The 16,764-nt window shown below is 38.9% G+C and overlaps 1 protein-coding gene across 1 annotated transcript in view; it reads right to left on the reverse strand.

Annotated features, from left to right (window-relative positions):
• The window catches only part of ETNK1 (ethanolamine kinase 1), a 32,200-nt gene extending 15,671 nt beyond the window's left edge, over window positions 1-16,529 (reverse strand). Inside the window, exons 1-4 of the mRNA XM_069862684.1 lie at window positions 16,264-16,529; window positions 5,133-5,392; window positions 4,179-4,319; window positions 2,503-2,645 (exon numbers count right to left, since the gene is read on the reverse strand). Of these exons, the coding sequence (XP_069718785.1) occupies window positions 2,503-2,645; window positions 4,179-4,319; window positions 5,133-5,392; window positions 16,264-16,419 (700 nt within the window). The 5' untranslated portion in view covers window positions 16,420-16,529. The remainder of the gene's footprint in view (window positions 1-2,502; window positions 2,646-4,178; window positions 4,320-5,132; window positions 5,393-16,263) is intronic.
• Between the last annotated feature and the right edge of the window lie 235 nt (window positions 16,530-16,764).

Genomic DNA, 16,764 nt, shown 5'->3' on the forward strand with positions numbered 1-16,764 from the left:
TAGCATCTGTCTGTAGCTTAAACACATACACACACCCCTAGTAAATGTGCAAATTAAGCATTCACAAACAACACAGTGTTGCTAAAACCCCTAAGTTATTTTTGTGCCAGCTTCTGAAAAGCTAGATTAACACTACCAACTTCACACAAACTTTACTACGGAAAGAAGAAAAAAATAGTTGTTAAAGAAGATCAGTTCTCTCAATTAAAGTTTAGGGTCACCAGGATCTTTTTGATGCACAGAAGCCTTCCTAGCTGGAAGAGTAAATTTAGCAAGAGTACAGCATCACCAAAACTGTTAACTACCTTCATACATCTTGGTGCTTTTCCTAATGAAGCACATCTTTAAAGAGCCTATTTTGTGCTCCTGCAAAATTGTTCTGTATACCAATAAAAGCTTTTGCTTGGCTAAGCAGAATTGCAGCAATGCATGTTCATTTACAGTTAAAGCTGAGCTTCCACTTCTAAAAATCACAGTGCAATGTTAACAGAGAGATTAACAGACAGATTGCTCTTTTCCTCTGTAAAAAGTACACTGTAAGAAACAGCTTTCATATGACAAATAGTCTTTCTACAGATGGCATTGAGGTTTGGTTACTATGAAAACGGTACCTGCTGTACCGAGACTGTTCTACAACATGGTACACGTGCAACATTCAAACTTAAGTTTAATAAGTAAATTCCGTATTTCCAAGCCTTCCCCCACAAGCTGTTTACAGCTACCTTGAAGCAGAAGCCAAACCACTTCACATACTTTCCTCCTCCCAACCCTGTCCCCAAATACTAAGCACTCACACACTGGTTATTGTAGGATTGCTCCTAAGTGATGCTCGTAAGTGATGCACTGCTGGCATTGTTTTTTTTCTCCATTCTGTTTACAAAAAGAAAAGGCATATAGCATTTCTTTTAAAAAAGTAAGAATTTCAAGCATATTGATTGCAATAATAAACCTTTTAAAGGAAATCCTCCGATTTCTTTCCCAGCACGGCTCTACTATTATCAGCAAGTATAAAAACTAGTTTTACCTCAACGGGTCTGATCTGGAATGCTAAAACTCACAGTAGTTTCAGCACTGAAAAAATCCATACAGTAAAAACAGAATTAATTTTGGTGCTACAATATCAAATTAAGCACATTGGAGTAGTGATTTTTTTGCATACCTTCCATGCTTTCCCCTTGCCCTCCTCTTTTTAAGGACACCTATAACCCATTGTTGAAATGAAGTAAAACCATTTAAGTTTGGTACTGAATTCCTAGAATTTAAACCTTACGTTAACATGATATGTATATACCTATCTAACTAGAAACACTAGCAATACCCTTTAGAAGTGGTATTATTCAGATGGAAACTTGTATACAAGCCACCAAAAGATTTTCTTTCCTCAATCTGCAAGCATTCAGTGTATATCTGATGCAGGAACTGGTTATACAGTTTTCCTACTGGAATCACCTCCAGCAAGTTTTCATTACTTTTTATTTAGAACTTAAAAGTATATAAGCTTAAGAGGTCAAAGACCAATGATGACTGAAGAAAGAGAATTCAGTTCCATTCACAGTCATTTACTTCACACACTTCAGGCTGATGCATCAAACCATCACAAGCAAATATGGAGATACTGGAAGGAATATGGCATCCCCATTATAAAAGAAAATCTTGATCTAATTGGATGAATTTGTTGCACTCAGCTCAGATATTGAAGTGGGAGGAAAGTTGTGCATTTTTACTGCACTTATACTCCATTTTAGTGTTGCAAGTTTGCCCTTTTTGTTTGTTTTCATGTCCTCTTTAATTGCTTCATTTAGTAACCGAACCTCAAACCACTAAAATGAAGAATAAACTCTTAAGTTTATACAGAAGATTTGAAGATTTTAAAAAGTCATTCCTTAATAACATAGATGAGTTAAACGTATTATAATAAAACCAAAGTAATTAATCTTTGCCAAAAAAATATACTGCCTACAACTGTTTAAATCAAGCACATATTTACAAAATAAAATATTTGAGATGACTGTGCACCTTATGCAGAAAATAGAGTCATTGAAGGTAGTATTAAGTACCACTAAGACACTTCATCATGGAAGTGTCTTCTTACGATCACAAGCCAGAACAATACACATAACAGGAAGTTTCTTCAGGTGTTCAATGCTCATCAAATTTTTTTTTCTTCCTAAAAAAAGCTTTATATGACTGGAATAGAATTAATATGAACATTTACATACTTTGAAACTTAGTCATGCAGGCAGGCTAGGGAATAAAAAAATTCATTAAAGAAAAACAAGAAACACCAACATTCTTCCTCTGTAGAGTAACATACAAATGAGAATTGGCTAATTAAGCAACTTGATATTTGAACAGGTATCACTATCATTACACTGAGTCTTAAAACTTAGCTCAAACTAAGTTGAATTGAACAAGTCAGTAAAATGACACCACTGATGTATTAAATGCAATTATAGCATAAACAAAGCCACTCACTACTTGCCGTTTTAGCTCAATACCTACCTCGCTTCTTGTTGTAAATAATATTCTTACACAACAGGTCATTGTGACAGAGTACCACTGGTGATCCTAAATTTGACAGTCTTTCCTTCATCCAGGCCATCTCTTCCTGAAGAACTTGTGGACTTGGAATATCACTTAAAAACCTTTTCAGGTGTAAGAAGTTTGAGAGTTAATACTTAGAACTCTGTATTCCATACCAAGTGTTTATTTTCTCTACATAGGTACTGCAAATAATTCAATAGACCTTCTTCCAAACCAGGGCACTCTTTCCCCTTGCACAATGGCAGTCAAATTACTGACAAATATTTCTGCTCTCCCCAAAAACATAGTTCTCTGAAGTTTGCACTGTAAACATGACAGTAGCCCAAAAACCAGGAGTGGAACTTGAATACAATTCTGCACATTTTTAAAGGAGTAAAGATTAAAAGGGTTATAGCATGAATTTAATTCACTGCTTCTCTCAAGATCAAAACTGAACAGTAATTATTATGTACAATTTTATCTTTACGAGGAAATGAAACATTCATTTTAGTACTAGTTGCAGTAAATATACTTAAGTAGACATTTCATCTTCTAGATTTTCAATCAATCACTCAAGTTCTCAGTTTTATTAAGAATTTCATGTTGTAGAATAAAAAAATTCAGACTTTGCTAGAGCATTCTTAAATACAATGGAGCAAGAAGGGCAGGTGACATCAGTGATTTCAAAAGAAGTTCCACAAAGAATGTCTTTAAGCTGAAATCTGCTTCCTAAGTGATATGAAGTTTGATTATGTTACACAAACATTTCCAAATTACAGTTTTGGCTTAAAAGTTGGATTTGAGTGGAGTTTCTCCACTGGCAAACATTGTCCCAAACTTAAGCTTTGGATTACAGCACAGAAGTTTTATTTAGGTTAAACATTGCTCCTAGTTTTGTCATTTCTTTCATCTCAGTCTTCCAGTGACTGATGCTAGAACCCCTTGGAAATATTTTCTTATTTTGTTAAACTCCTAAGAAAAAACTTGTTTGAGACACAATGCAAGAGGTATATTCAGATGATAAAAAAAGAGTAATGAAACCCTTAAGCCCAGACTTAACATTATTTATACTCCATAATAGCACACGTCTAGACTGACTGTGTGGATACCTTTTTCTCACTTTGAGAGCTTATCTTATCACCCCAAAATGCCTTTTATTAACTTAACTTTTACATCACCCAGTTTTGGACAATTCTATAAAGTGAACTAATATGAAACAGCTAAGTAGTGTGGATTAGAAAGAACAACAAGCAGTACTCCTGCAACCCCAGGAAACATGCTTTTAGTATTCACCCCAGAACACACTTTTTAGTTTGAGACTGATAGCTCTTAAAAATTTAAACAACGAGCTGAAGAAGCACATGATTTGACCTTGGTTTTTGAAAAAGAGTAAAGAAAACTACCATCATTAAACGGTCCAATAAAACCACAAGCTATTAAGTACAGATACACAACACACCAAATGAATTAAAAGAAACTCCTCATCGTATTTGACATATATACAGCTACTTCAGTATAAAAGCGTATGACAAAACTCAACATTTTACAAATGTTAACATTATGTGGCAACGCAAACTTTTTTTATTAGAAAATATTCTTCTACCCCTTAATCAGAAAGAATGGGAAGTCAGGAAGGCACATAACATAATACCTACCTTTTATTTACTTCCTTATCTGCAAATTCTGTGGGTATGAGAGAAAAGTATTTCCCCATCTTCAGCCACAGATTAGATTTAGGGATCCATCCATTGTGTGCATGAATAGTATGGATTTTAGCAAGCTGTCTGGCAATGAGTCTAAAACAAAAATAAAGTTTAAATTGCTATTATATTTAATGTTTATCTGACAGTCTTATCCTATTTTTCCTAGCAACAAGAGAATACAACTACGTTAAATATTTAGCAGAAAAACTGTAAAAAAAAGCAGCAAGGGAATCCAAAGAGGGTTTGAACAAAAACAGTACAGTTATACTGTAGCATCCTTCAAGACTCAAGCGGTCAGCAGCAGCAGAGGGAGTGGAGGCAGTAGGGATTGGAGTTCAGTTACAGCATGCATACTTCATCTGTTTTTAAAGTCAACTCTTCAACTTTAATCCTTAGAAGAGTTGACTCAATTTAGCTGCCATTGGTAGACAAAAAAAATTCAGTGCATACACGAAAAGCTACAATCTCAAGACATCAGCGTTTTCTCTTCATGGCTAATAATTTTTAAAAAATAGATCCCAATGGAAGACTAACTTGAACAGGAACGTGTTAGAGCTAGGAGCACTTGCTTTCATTAAGTTCAACCCCTTACAACATCACATTAAACAATCTTCAGAACAGTAACATTCAAGTGTTACACCCTCACAATAAGCTGACCTCTAATGAATACACAGACTTCTGGGGAGGCAGCAAGGACAACTTGTTCAGCACTTAAATACCATGATAACTAAGACAGAGGACAGCAAGCTGTCAAGATTGTGAACATCAACTTAGCTTACAGAAATATTTCTTTTCTGCTTGTTCATAAACAAAGCTTGAGAACCTTTGGGCTTGACAGAACACCATAAATGCATCACAGAACTTGAATAATGAGATAATAATAAACTAAAAAAATAAAAAGCTTACCTGAAAATTTCTGGATTGCATACATGCTCTGGATCCAGTGCTTCTCCCTGCATGAACTCGTAGCACAGACCATTATTGAAAGTACAGTATAGTTGAGGTGCACAGCCATGGGCCTGCAACACCCGAAAACTCTTCACTTCCTCATCTCGATCTACTAAGAGCTCGGTCTTGTTTCCATAGATCCTAACTAGAACGACATCGTCTGTTATGTCACCCACATAGCAGCCAATCAATTTATTGGTGATTCCATCTGTGAACAGCTGAAAAGCAAAAATAATGTATAAGCAACTCAGATCTGCATTTTCAATGTGCCAGAAAGGAAAGCAGGTTACTCTCTAGTTCACGAAATGCAAATGTTTGCTAGTTTGAGCATTAACAAAAGAAGCCTTTAAGATAAATGGAAGATTCCGAAGAACAAGGCAAGGATTTTTACCAGTAATCCATAGAGAGAGGAGGAAAGGGTGAAAACAGGCTACAGTGAACTATCAAAATACTACATGTAAAATGCAATAACTGAAACTTCAATATTGTAAAATGAGTATCAACACAGCTACTATGAAGCTGATAGATTAAAATGGTTGAAATCAAAGCCCCAATAAGGCACCAATCCTAAACCAGTACGCAAAGTCATGAATACAGGAAACATAGAAACAAAAACACGTTTCTCACACTTCCTAACTTCAGTATCTGCTGATCAGTGCACAACTAGTAAAAGATACTCCTAGAGTGCAAAGCTACTCCTTTTCAAAAAACAAAGTTCAGGTCAGGAACAGTTCAGGTTTTGTGGTTTTAATCTTCTCACTAGCCTTGAGGTTTTACAATTCCTCAAGTCATTTTGCATCCTGTACAAATTTGAGACAGTACTTAAAACTCAATACACCAGTCTTCAGCCTTAATTACCATTCCAAATTTAAAAGCTTCTGACAGGAGCCTCTATCCACTCATTTTACTTCATAACTGGTACATGGCATTTAATAGATTTTAAAAGCATTTAAGTCCTTACGATATATATATATAAAAAGCATTTTTCAAGCCCTGCCATTTACCAGACTTCAGCCAGTCTCTTCACCAATACCTGCACACACTGACGATGAAGCTAGTAACTTTCTACAAAAATAAGTATGATTATTTGAGCATTAAGTTTACATCTAATGACAACCTACTCACTGCCCTTCAAATTATGATGGATGTATGGGTAATACAAGTTCCCAGATATAGGACAGAGGCAACAGGGGTGGCAGGCCAACAAAAATCCCATTCCATAATTGCCACTTCTCCTTTCACATTTGCTGATGAGGTCTAAAATAGTCATTATACAGGCTGAACTCCTGCAGATACTACCTTACAAGCAGACGAGATCCTGAGTTACTGGGCTGTGTACATACAGCAGCATGTAATCAAGCATGTCTGCAAGAGTAAAACAGCAAGTTCTTAATCTCCTCCTACAATCCAGGACAGTTTTACAGCTCAGGAAACACATGCTTGGCTCTTTCAAACCCTTTGCACTCTATCAACTCAGACTGAATGCTTGAGAACTTGCTACATGAGCACTACCCTTATTAACTCTAGTTGTTAGGTAAGTGACCGAAGGACAAGCCATAAACACTAACAATCACAACAACACTAATGTTTTTGTAACTACTTAATAGCCTCCTGTAGTCTTAAACATGAGAAGTAAACAATTTAAAGCCAAAATTCTCACACCAACTGTAATTTACATTCGGATTTAATTTTTTAAGTGTTTACAGTCATGTCTCTTCTCCCACTCTATAGACCTCAAACCTCTAATTAAAACTTAATTAAAAAAATGAATAAACCCTCCCACAAATCAGAAAACCTCCTTCCAGGACCTTGCACTAGAACAAGAAAGCAGCAAGAAGTAGCATAAAGCTTTTCCCTGAACATCCTGCAAGTTTAACAAAGTATTTTAATTCAGGAAGTGCTTCCAACATTAATTCTCATTTAGTTAACTCCTCTGGCATATGCACAATAGACAAATGGAGACATGATCTGATCACCTTTATTAGAATTTTTTCAAACTATGCAGGTCCTTGAAGCTGCAAGCAGCTTCTATTTATAGGCAACCTGAAGACCCTAGATATCTTTTTTTTTAATTCCTAATTCAAATAGAAGGCAAGAAATCATATGAAAAATGAAAACCATGTATCAGAATTGAAACACCAAGTGTTCAGCAGCAACAGTTTAAATTCCTCATTTCCTAATGCCCATTCGTGCATCCTCCTGCATGTCTTCTCCCTCAAACTCCAAGTCAGGCCCAGAATAAAAATACTAACAAATGGCACAGTTTGTTGTGTTTCAGACCTTACTAAACCTTAATATTAAATGAAAAAGTACTTTTATTAAAAATAAGTCAACAACATGTCAAATACACATCAACAAAAGGCAACTTCTCTTTACAGGCATCATCATTCCTTAGAAACCTGGACGCTTTGGGTGGATCTTTTTGCTGGGGGGGAGCGGGTTTGAGGTTTTTCCTTTTTAATTTTTTTTAAAGCAAAATACAATTCAGAAAGTTTCACGTATTTTTCCCCTCCCAGAGGTAGCTTTTATTTTGAAAAACGACAGCTTATTTCCACATCTCAAGGGTTTATAGAAATCAAGCACTAGAAGCAATTTTTTTTTTAAATTCCTAAAGAAGAAATTCTGATGTTGCGTCAAGTCTCCCCATTTAGGAAAATACAAGACCTTCATAGTGGAAGATGTTGTGTTTTAGCTGTTATGCCTTGCCTTCCTCAGCACCCCTGTGCGATGTGGTGAACTCATCAATAAATGCAGGAAAGGACTGGAGAAGCTTACCTTGTCATTATAAATCACAAGAAATAGCTCAAGTTCCCGAGGAAAGCCACAGAGTAGCAGAGATATGAAGGCACTCCATTTCCTTAAACAGTTATGAACACTCAGATCTTGCAGCGGTAGTAAATCCTATACCCTTGATGTACACACAGTAGCCATAAATTCAAATAAACTTGCTTACAAAGTCCCTTTGACTAAAAATTAAGTCTCTACAATTTATGAAAATATTTTAATACCTATTATCTTAACAACCAAAACCAGGAGACAAGTAATGAAGAATCTAGCCTTCAACAGTCTTCACAGAAACTAAGTTCTCTGTGTACGTAAGCATATTGTTGCAACACATGTGCTACATCAGAGAAGGATGACATGCATAAGCCACGTTATCTAATATGAACAGCCAGTACTTAAATGCATTTCAAGTATGGCTTGTAAATCACAAATTATACCTTTGTATTATAATGTATTAATTCATATATTTTCCCCTTATAAGTATACTGTTACGGAACTATTTAGATGGGAAGGGACCTCTTGGGATCATTCAGTTCAACCTCCCTGATCCAGAAGGGTCCACTAGAGCCAGCTGCCCAGGACTGTGTCCAGTAAAATCTCCAGGAGTTCTGGAGACACTAAGATCAGTCTGAGCAACCTGCGTCACTGTTTGAACACTGTTACAGTATAAAAGTCTTGTCTTGTGTACAGACAGAATTTCAAGTGTTTGATTTTGTGCCCATTGCCTTCTGGCCAATGTCTGTCACTGGACACCAAGAAGAGCCCAGCTCCCTCTTCTTCACTCCCTCCCGTCGTTTATTTATGCATTTTGATAGGATTCCTACAAGCCCACTTTCTTCTAGGACAAACAGTCCCAACACTTCATTTGAAAGATGCTCCAGTCCCTCAGTCCTCTTCATGGCCCTTTGCTGGACTTGCTCCAGTACCCCTGTAATTTTCTCATTCTAGGGAGCCAGGAATATGGCAAATCCTGCCATATTTACTGGGGAGCACTCTAGCATGGCTGGCAAATCAGTGTAAAAGTACTGATTCTCAGACATTTCAGCAGAATTTTCTCATAAAAAGTTTAAAGAGCATTGAGCTGTTGATCAAGTTAAAACATACTTTTTCTGGCACACTTAAATGAAAACTTCTGAAACGTAGCATTAGAAAAAGCTCTTAACCTGTCATTGCAGGGACAAAAGAAAAATCGAAGTTCTGTTGAACTAAGAAGGATCAAAACCAGCAAGTACCAAATTCACTACCCCTGCTGAAGAAAAATACGTCTATTGTCTTGATCGAATACCAAAGGCAGTAAACAAAATCGGCAATAATTCCCAGCGTAGAAGAACTTGTGCAATTATTTTATACTTGTGAAACAATCCTCTAATAAGGCTTGCCTTTCTCTCCATAAAAAAACATATGAAAAGGACAAATCTCTAAGGCGATACTACAAAATACCAGACATTAAGTAGTACCAATACAAAGAAACAGTAAGAACTTGATTTGCTTAAACTGCGAAACAAACTTCTGGCCACTGTACAGCTTTCGTCATACTGCATAGGTCTATTATCCCCTTAAAACAAGTCTCATTAGCGTTAATAAAAAGAAATCTACAACCAGGAAATTGGACTCCCTCAACTGATAATTTAGGAACTCTGCTTCTTATTAGCATCTACTTGTAACATGCTGCTATAAGTAATTATTTACACCCAGGAGCATTTCAGTTACTGTTTCTTAAAAAGGCACAAGCGTTCACTTTTCTAACAAGATTTTTCAGAGCAGACAACTTCCATATTCCATCGTGAGAAAACATCTGTTTTCTATGACTAAAGGAACATAATATTCGCTTTATTTTTATTCAAAATGCCTTTACTGTAGTATTTAAAGAATTAACTTGAAATGCTTTCCCTGAAGCATAACCTGAGATGCAGCAGAAACAGTTTTGAAATAGGAGCATCAGTTGAGCAGCAAAAACAGAGAATGGACTCTGATGACATGGATAAGGTAATCTGTAAACTCTCAAGGTCATATGGAAGAAGATGAAGATCTACAAAAAGTAATGAAAGGCAGGCAGAAAATTGTAGAATTAAAAAAATGCAGAGAGCCAATAGAAGTCAAGAACACAACACATCAAAAAAACCCTTCCAGCAGCAATATTAGATTCTGTTACTCCTGTAATGTGCAAAAATGTAATTATTGTGATATCTACTTATAGCATTGTAATAAGTGCTTTCAGGTGAGGCAACACAACAACCAAAATCTGAAAATATTTCTGGAAATGGTATTTATACTGGCTCACAATGCTGTCAGAGAACTAGCTTGAAGTCAAGACTTTCTAGCTCCTGGGAAGAAGCAGCAATTGCTTATTTGAAACACAGAGTGAAGGACAGAAAGCTACAAATAAGCTTGAGTTACTCTAATACAGTCTCAGAAAGCAACACAGGCCAAGAGAGTCCAGGAAAAACACAAAAAACTCAACCAAGACATAAAGCACCTTTATTGGTAACGATCATGTTATTAGATTCCTGCACAGCACATGTGCCAGACATGTTCCCATCTCACAAGCAGGTGGTTCTGATCCTACTGTTCCAGGTGTCCAGAAGAATGACAACAAAGGTATGATGGTGTGTAACAAGCACAGGCAGGCAGAAAAAGGGTCATGGAGCAAAGTAGAAAGCACTTCTCACTCACAGTAGACATGTAAAACAAAGCAGATTTTTTTCCTTCTACACTGTTCTTACATGCATAGGAGAAGACATACAGAAAGTAGTATTGTACTGCCATAGAAACAGAGCAGTGATGTGAAGCTGCAGCGTAAGTAGGGCTTCTCCCAATTCTGCTGCAGAATTCCAGACCGCACATCAAGATCTCCAGAAAGGAAGAGATTTTTAATGCATGCTTCTATAACACTCACAAAATTTCACATTTGTTTTGTAGGATATACTTTTTTTCTTGGATGGCTAGACAGGCACATCCACAAGTTCACATCCCTCAAGAATTTAATTTCTTGAAACAATTCTAATTATTTCTCCATCTGTTCTTTCTGTAGCTATTCATAAAAGAAGCACAAAGTACAACTACTGGAAAATGAAGGCCTTGGGTAAACTCTCATATATTCATCAGGGATTAGAAGAAACATTCAAAGGTCTCCAGGCTCCGGAGCCATATCACTATTCTTAGCCAGTGAAAGTCACTGCTACGTGATTTTGGAGGTCAGATGATCACAAACAAGGCCGTTTGGTGCTAAAAGTACCAAGGCTTCCAGGGAGCCAGTGAGTTAACACCACTATTCAATATTAAGTCTGGCCATAGGCTGAACTAAGTAGTTTTCTACTGAACTCGTGGAGTGCTCTACCATAGATGCTCCAAGCTCAGCATGGAGAAGCAACACCTTTCCTACCTATGCTATATAGTATCGTTTAAACATTATTTTGATTCCCAAATCACCAACCTTGCAACTTCAAGGAAGAACTCAAGGGTTGTTGTAGTTTTTTTTTAATGGTGACTTTTTGGGTTTTGGTTTAGGGTTTTGGTTTTTTTTCTTAAGGTCTTAAGTTTCACATCCTTAAAATAAATAGCATTCAAAACTACATTCGATAGCCTATTAGAAAATGCTAGATATGCAGGACTAATTCTGATTTAAACGTGTGACAAGATGAGAAAGCTCTTCTCTTGCTTATGTCTGAAGAAAACCCCAAAAGAGAAATGACATTTGCCATCTTGTTTCTGAAAATATATTCCACCTGAAAACAGTCAGCATCAAGGAACAAGTTAAGACTTCTGAAGTGGTGAATTTTTTAGATCTCTAAAGATTTTGTGATACTGATGAAAACAGCTACAAATAAATTAAAAAAAACAATATGCTAACAGAAAAAGGGAGCCTAAAGATTTTACTCAGACTCAAAGAACTAATTTGCTGCTCCTCCCCTGGAAGATTTTGACACAAAATGATCATGTAACAGTGAGGGGAAAGAACAGGAACTAAACCATCTCTGACAGTTAACATCCTTTCCAATGTTAAGAGTCTGTAGCATAGGTTATATGCCATTACATCGCCAGATCCAAGCTGTGCCTAAGCAATTATTGATTCTCCATAACTAGAATCAGTCATCAACACAAACACACCTATCTCCTGCACAACCGGCTTACGTCATGCACTGTGATATGGCACATCAATTACACAAAACCATCACCACACAAACAATTGCTGCCCCACCTACTGAAACCACAGAAGCCCCTTTACATTAAGGGATTGAAATTATCAAGCTTCATCAGAAGCTTAAAAAAAATGGACAAACAAACCCAGTCCAATGACATCTAACACTGCCAACATTTCCCACTTACTGTGACATTGTGTTCAAGGTACACCTCAAATTACAGTTTTTCCACAACACATCAGCAATGCAGACAATTAACTTTTATTCTTTCTGTCACTCATGACTTCTCCATTTAGAGATATTAGTACATCAGGACGTTAACCTGTGAACTCAGTCCTTTGTGTCTCTTTATCTACATTCACAACTGCTGAAGAGCATGATGTATTAAGAACAGCTAAGCAATAAAAATCTCTCTTGAAAAATGTAATGACATGGAGATACAAAATATAAAGTTAGTTTACTGTTTTTCCCAGAGGCTTACATTTCCTTTCTGTTTAATTATTTCAATGCTTCAAATCCCTCTCTGTCTGTTTAAATAAACTATGAAGTATTTTGACTAGTTCAGAAATCTGAACTTAATTATAGTTTGTTATATAGAAAATACCAAAACTAACGCAAGCAAAGAAATTAGAGCAGCAGCCAGAAAATACTGCCTGAAGAAAAGCTATTGAAAGCAACTTGGGAAGAAAATACAAAGGGACAGGGATAAAAGCTAACCTGGTACATAACAAAAAACAAGGCGGGCGGGTGGGGGGGGGGAAGTTCTGCTGGTGAGAGTACCCAAGCATGGCTTTGCCTTGCATATTCATATTTCAAAGCTACAGGTATAAATTTTTGCAAAGAATTATAAAATGCTGTAGTACTAAAGTCATGCAAAGCGTTGACACGTGCAAAGATGAACATCTGGCCAACAAAGACACAGTACCAAAAAACAAGCAAGGTCCAATTATTTCAGAGAATAAAAAGAACAATTACACTTATCCAAAGATGATAGGAGCTTGCAGGATTCAAAACAGGGAAGGGAACCTTATAGAAGAATTTGATCCACTTGGCAAAACTGATTATTTCTCCCTCTCCAATCTCTCCTCAGTTTGGGCCAGGACAAGAGCATTGTTTGCTAGCATATTATTATCGTCATTTTAGATCTCAATGATTCTGCAGCCATTTTTTTTCCACACATAAGATATCATGCTGGTCTATGCAAATAATGGTGTAAACTAACACCATTAATATTAAGCTTTTTCACCAATAAAAACAAACAGCCTTTGTTCTCAATATTTACAATTACTTTAGGATGGAAAGAATATTACATTACAAAGGGTGATACAACCTTTTTTGAGATAGTAACGAATAAAAATTTACTCCGTTTATCATTTCATTAATAAAGAATTTCCAGAATCTAAAAATCGGTATGCCCACTGATGCAATTCAAGCTGCTTAACTCAAAACAGTTTGAGTTTTGAAGAGTATTTTTGTTTATGAAATAAAAAAAACACAGTTTTTCATGTTCATCACAGCCAATTTCTGAATTAAGCAAGCAGTCAGCCTTTCAGCAGGATATTGGAAGAAAGGCCTCCAGAGATTCCTTCTAACTTGAACTACTCCACAATTTTATTACTAAAATCAGCTGTTACAGAACCAAAAGTGACTACTGCAAGAAAGTATTTGGTTTAATTGCTTTGTATTATTGTAAAACAGAGAAGGCAAACCTCAAGAATTTACGAGTTAGAAAAATAACACCCTGTCCTACACTCTCCTAGTACATCCTCAGATGACAAATGCACAAAGTATCTACTTTAAGATCAGCATTTAGATTGGAAAACTATGGTTTTCCTTACCAATGTAAAAGAACTTGCATATTTGCATTGTTCTGTAATGATAAAAATCATATATAATGTGAGATAGAGGAGTTACATTACAGTAGAGCGGTTTGTCATTCAGCAAATAATTGGCAAAACCTGTCAATTCCATAAACTTTCAGATAAATAAGGCAGTTAGATAATAACTTAAGCACTGAAGATTTATTTCCACCCACTACCCTACACTTAGGTTCTATGCTGTGATGCAAAAAAACTAAAAACACTCCTGATTTTAGATAATTGTAAATGTTCCAGAAGGTGAGGATTAAGCATTAACATTTTCTAACTACAGTTAGTTTCAAAATTACTTAGCTGACTAAACAATTCGACACACAGCAGTAATTTTTTTTACAGAAGTTAATCAACTTCTTAAAGGCAAACTCTGGACTCTTCAACTTCTTACTAACCATTTTAACCCAAGAGGTATTAAGAGCAAAGGTAGCTAACAGCAGAGTTCAACAAAGGAAAGCAGTTTGTTACATCTATCAATGTTCTTTGTCTGCTTCATTGTGATGCTGCATGAGGGGACCCCAAGGGAGACCTTTGGTTTTCTCATGTTAACAAAAAAGTCACTTTTCATTTCAGAATCTTACTGTACATGATACACATGTAACATGCGTGGTGTAATGGACTGCAGCAGCAATTTCAAACCATATGCATTCTTGCTTGTTACAGACACACAGCATTTTAAATACAGACTGAAGAGCTTCACAAACAGGATGTTCTTATGCTGTTAAAAAGGAACAAAAGGAAAAAAAAGTGAGTTTAAAAGTTTTGGTCTTAAAGTAACTTGGTTGAAGTAGAACTCAAGACAATTCTTAGACAGAAACCTCTAAACACAGACAGTAGTCGACTACTTTTAGTATTACATGACCAGTCAAGTAAGTCCCTGTTCCACACCAATGGTACCGGTGTTTTTTATTCTGTTAATTGCTTCTTCCAAAGACTAATGACTGAAGACTAGTGACTAATGTAGGAAGTAAGCAGTATTTTTTTTTCTCTTCCCATTAAACCTACTAGAACTTTCCCAAAAGGTCAGTCTCATTCTTCCTTAATAAGAGAATGTTTCCATTTAACTTATTAGCATTCCTGTATAAGAGAAATAAAAAGATGCCGTTCGGAGAGCTGAGAGAACAAAAACGTGTTTAAACTTTAGGTAGTGCTGCGAGGAACAGGGAGTTGGACTCGAAGATCCTTTCAGGTCCCTTCCAAGATATTCTACAAGTCCATGAACTCTCAACAACACTGTTTATAATAACATCATTTAGAGCTATTTTCATTGCACCTCCAGGTGTTGTGACTTACGGCTACACCTCTCAAACAAATTACTTAACCTCGTTAGCTTTATTTTCATACTAACTGGACTAACACACGCCAACTTGCTTTTCCAGGGAAGCGATTTCAGAACATTTCAGTCAATTTGTGCGCCATTACCTCAACGTGCTCAGGTTTTCTACACAAATTAGTTCCAGCAGATCTCTTCAGAGGATCTTCACTAAAACAAGACACTTCCACATATCAATAACCGCTGGATAACGCTGTTTAAGATCATATAAGCAAAACGCTCGGCCGAACTGCTATTTTAGCCAGGTATATTGTTGCACGGGGCCAGGTTAAGCATATTCTAGAAGCACAAAAGCAGCCAATCCCCAAGCAGATGACTCGTCATAAATGCGATCACTCACCTCGAGAGAGCACCCGAGACTAAGCGGTGTGTAAGGCTGCGCTAGGTCAAGACTGAGACATACCGGTCCGAGGCTCCCCGAGCCCAAACCTGAACCGCGGCCCCTTAGCTGCCTCCGTTCACCCCTCGCAGCGGCGCGGTGCCCGCCGCCTCGGCAGCCCCCCCACCCCCCCTTCCTCCTCCTCCTCCCTCGGGAGATGGAAAGACCCCACGGATGTCGGAACACGCCCTGCTCGGCGCGGACCCCGCGAGGGTGAAGCCTCTGCGGGTTCCCCCGCCTCCGTTCCCCCGGGGAAGGCCAGGCGAGACCCCTCCCCCCCCGACCTGGGAGAGAGCCGGATTCCAACCGGGATGGGCCTGGCGGGAGGAAGAGGCGAGGGAGCGACTGGGGAGGAGGTGGGGGGGGCCGGGGATGCAGGGGGCTCCGCGCAGGGGGCTGCGCTCGGCAAGGGAGGGAGGGAGGAAGGGGGAGGGGAAGGCAGCGAGGCGGCAGCTTCCCCGCACAATGGCCGCCCACCCTCCCCCTTCCTTCCTTCCTCCCTCCCTTCCTCTCTCTCTCCCTTCCTCTCTCCCCCTCCCCCCCGCCGCTGCCGCATCCCCCGGCCCCGCGGCGCCCCCCGTACCTGCAGCGTCACCTCCTCGGGTCTCCAGTGGGGCCGCAGGCGGCGCAGGAGCTGCAGGGCGCCCTGGCGGTACCCGGGCCCCTCCCGCTCGCTGACGGTGATGTCCAGCTTGGGCACCTCCGGGGAGCCGGGCGGGACGTGGATGTAGTTGGACATCGCGGCGGACGAGCTGGCGGGGCGGCGAGGACGGGCGGCTTCTCGCTGGCGTCTCCTCCGCGGCGGAGCCGGCAACTGAGGGGGAAATTTCCACTTCGGCTCCCGATAAAGCGGCTCCACCTCTTCCCCCCCCGCCGCCTCCACCTCCCCCGTTCCCGGCTGCGGAGCGGAGCAGCCTGGGAGAGCGGGCGGGGCCTGGCGCGCCCTGCCCTGCCCTCCGCCTCCCCCGCGCCGCTCACCTGCCCCTCAGCGCCCTCCCTCCGGCTCGAAGCAGCCGGGGAGGCGGTTAATAAAAGCTCCTGGAGGCTATGGAGCGGGAGCCGTGGAGGCGGGCGGTGCGGGAGA

The sequence above is a fragment of the Phaenicophaeus curvirostris genome, chromosome 1 (assembly GCF_032191515.1).
Source record: "Phaenicophaeus curvirostris isolate KB17595 chromosome 1, BPBGC_Pcur_1.0, whole genome shotgun sequence".
NCBI classification, from domain to species: domain Eukaryota; kingdom Metazoa; phylum Chordata; class Aves; order Cuculiformes; family Cuculidae; genus Phaenicophaeus; species Phaenicophaeus curvirostris.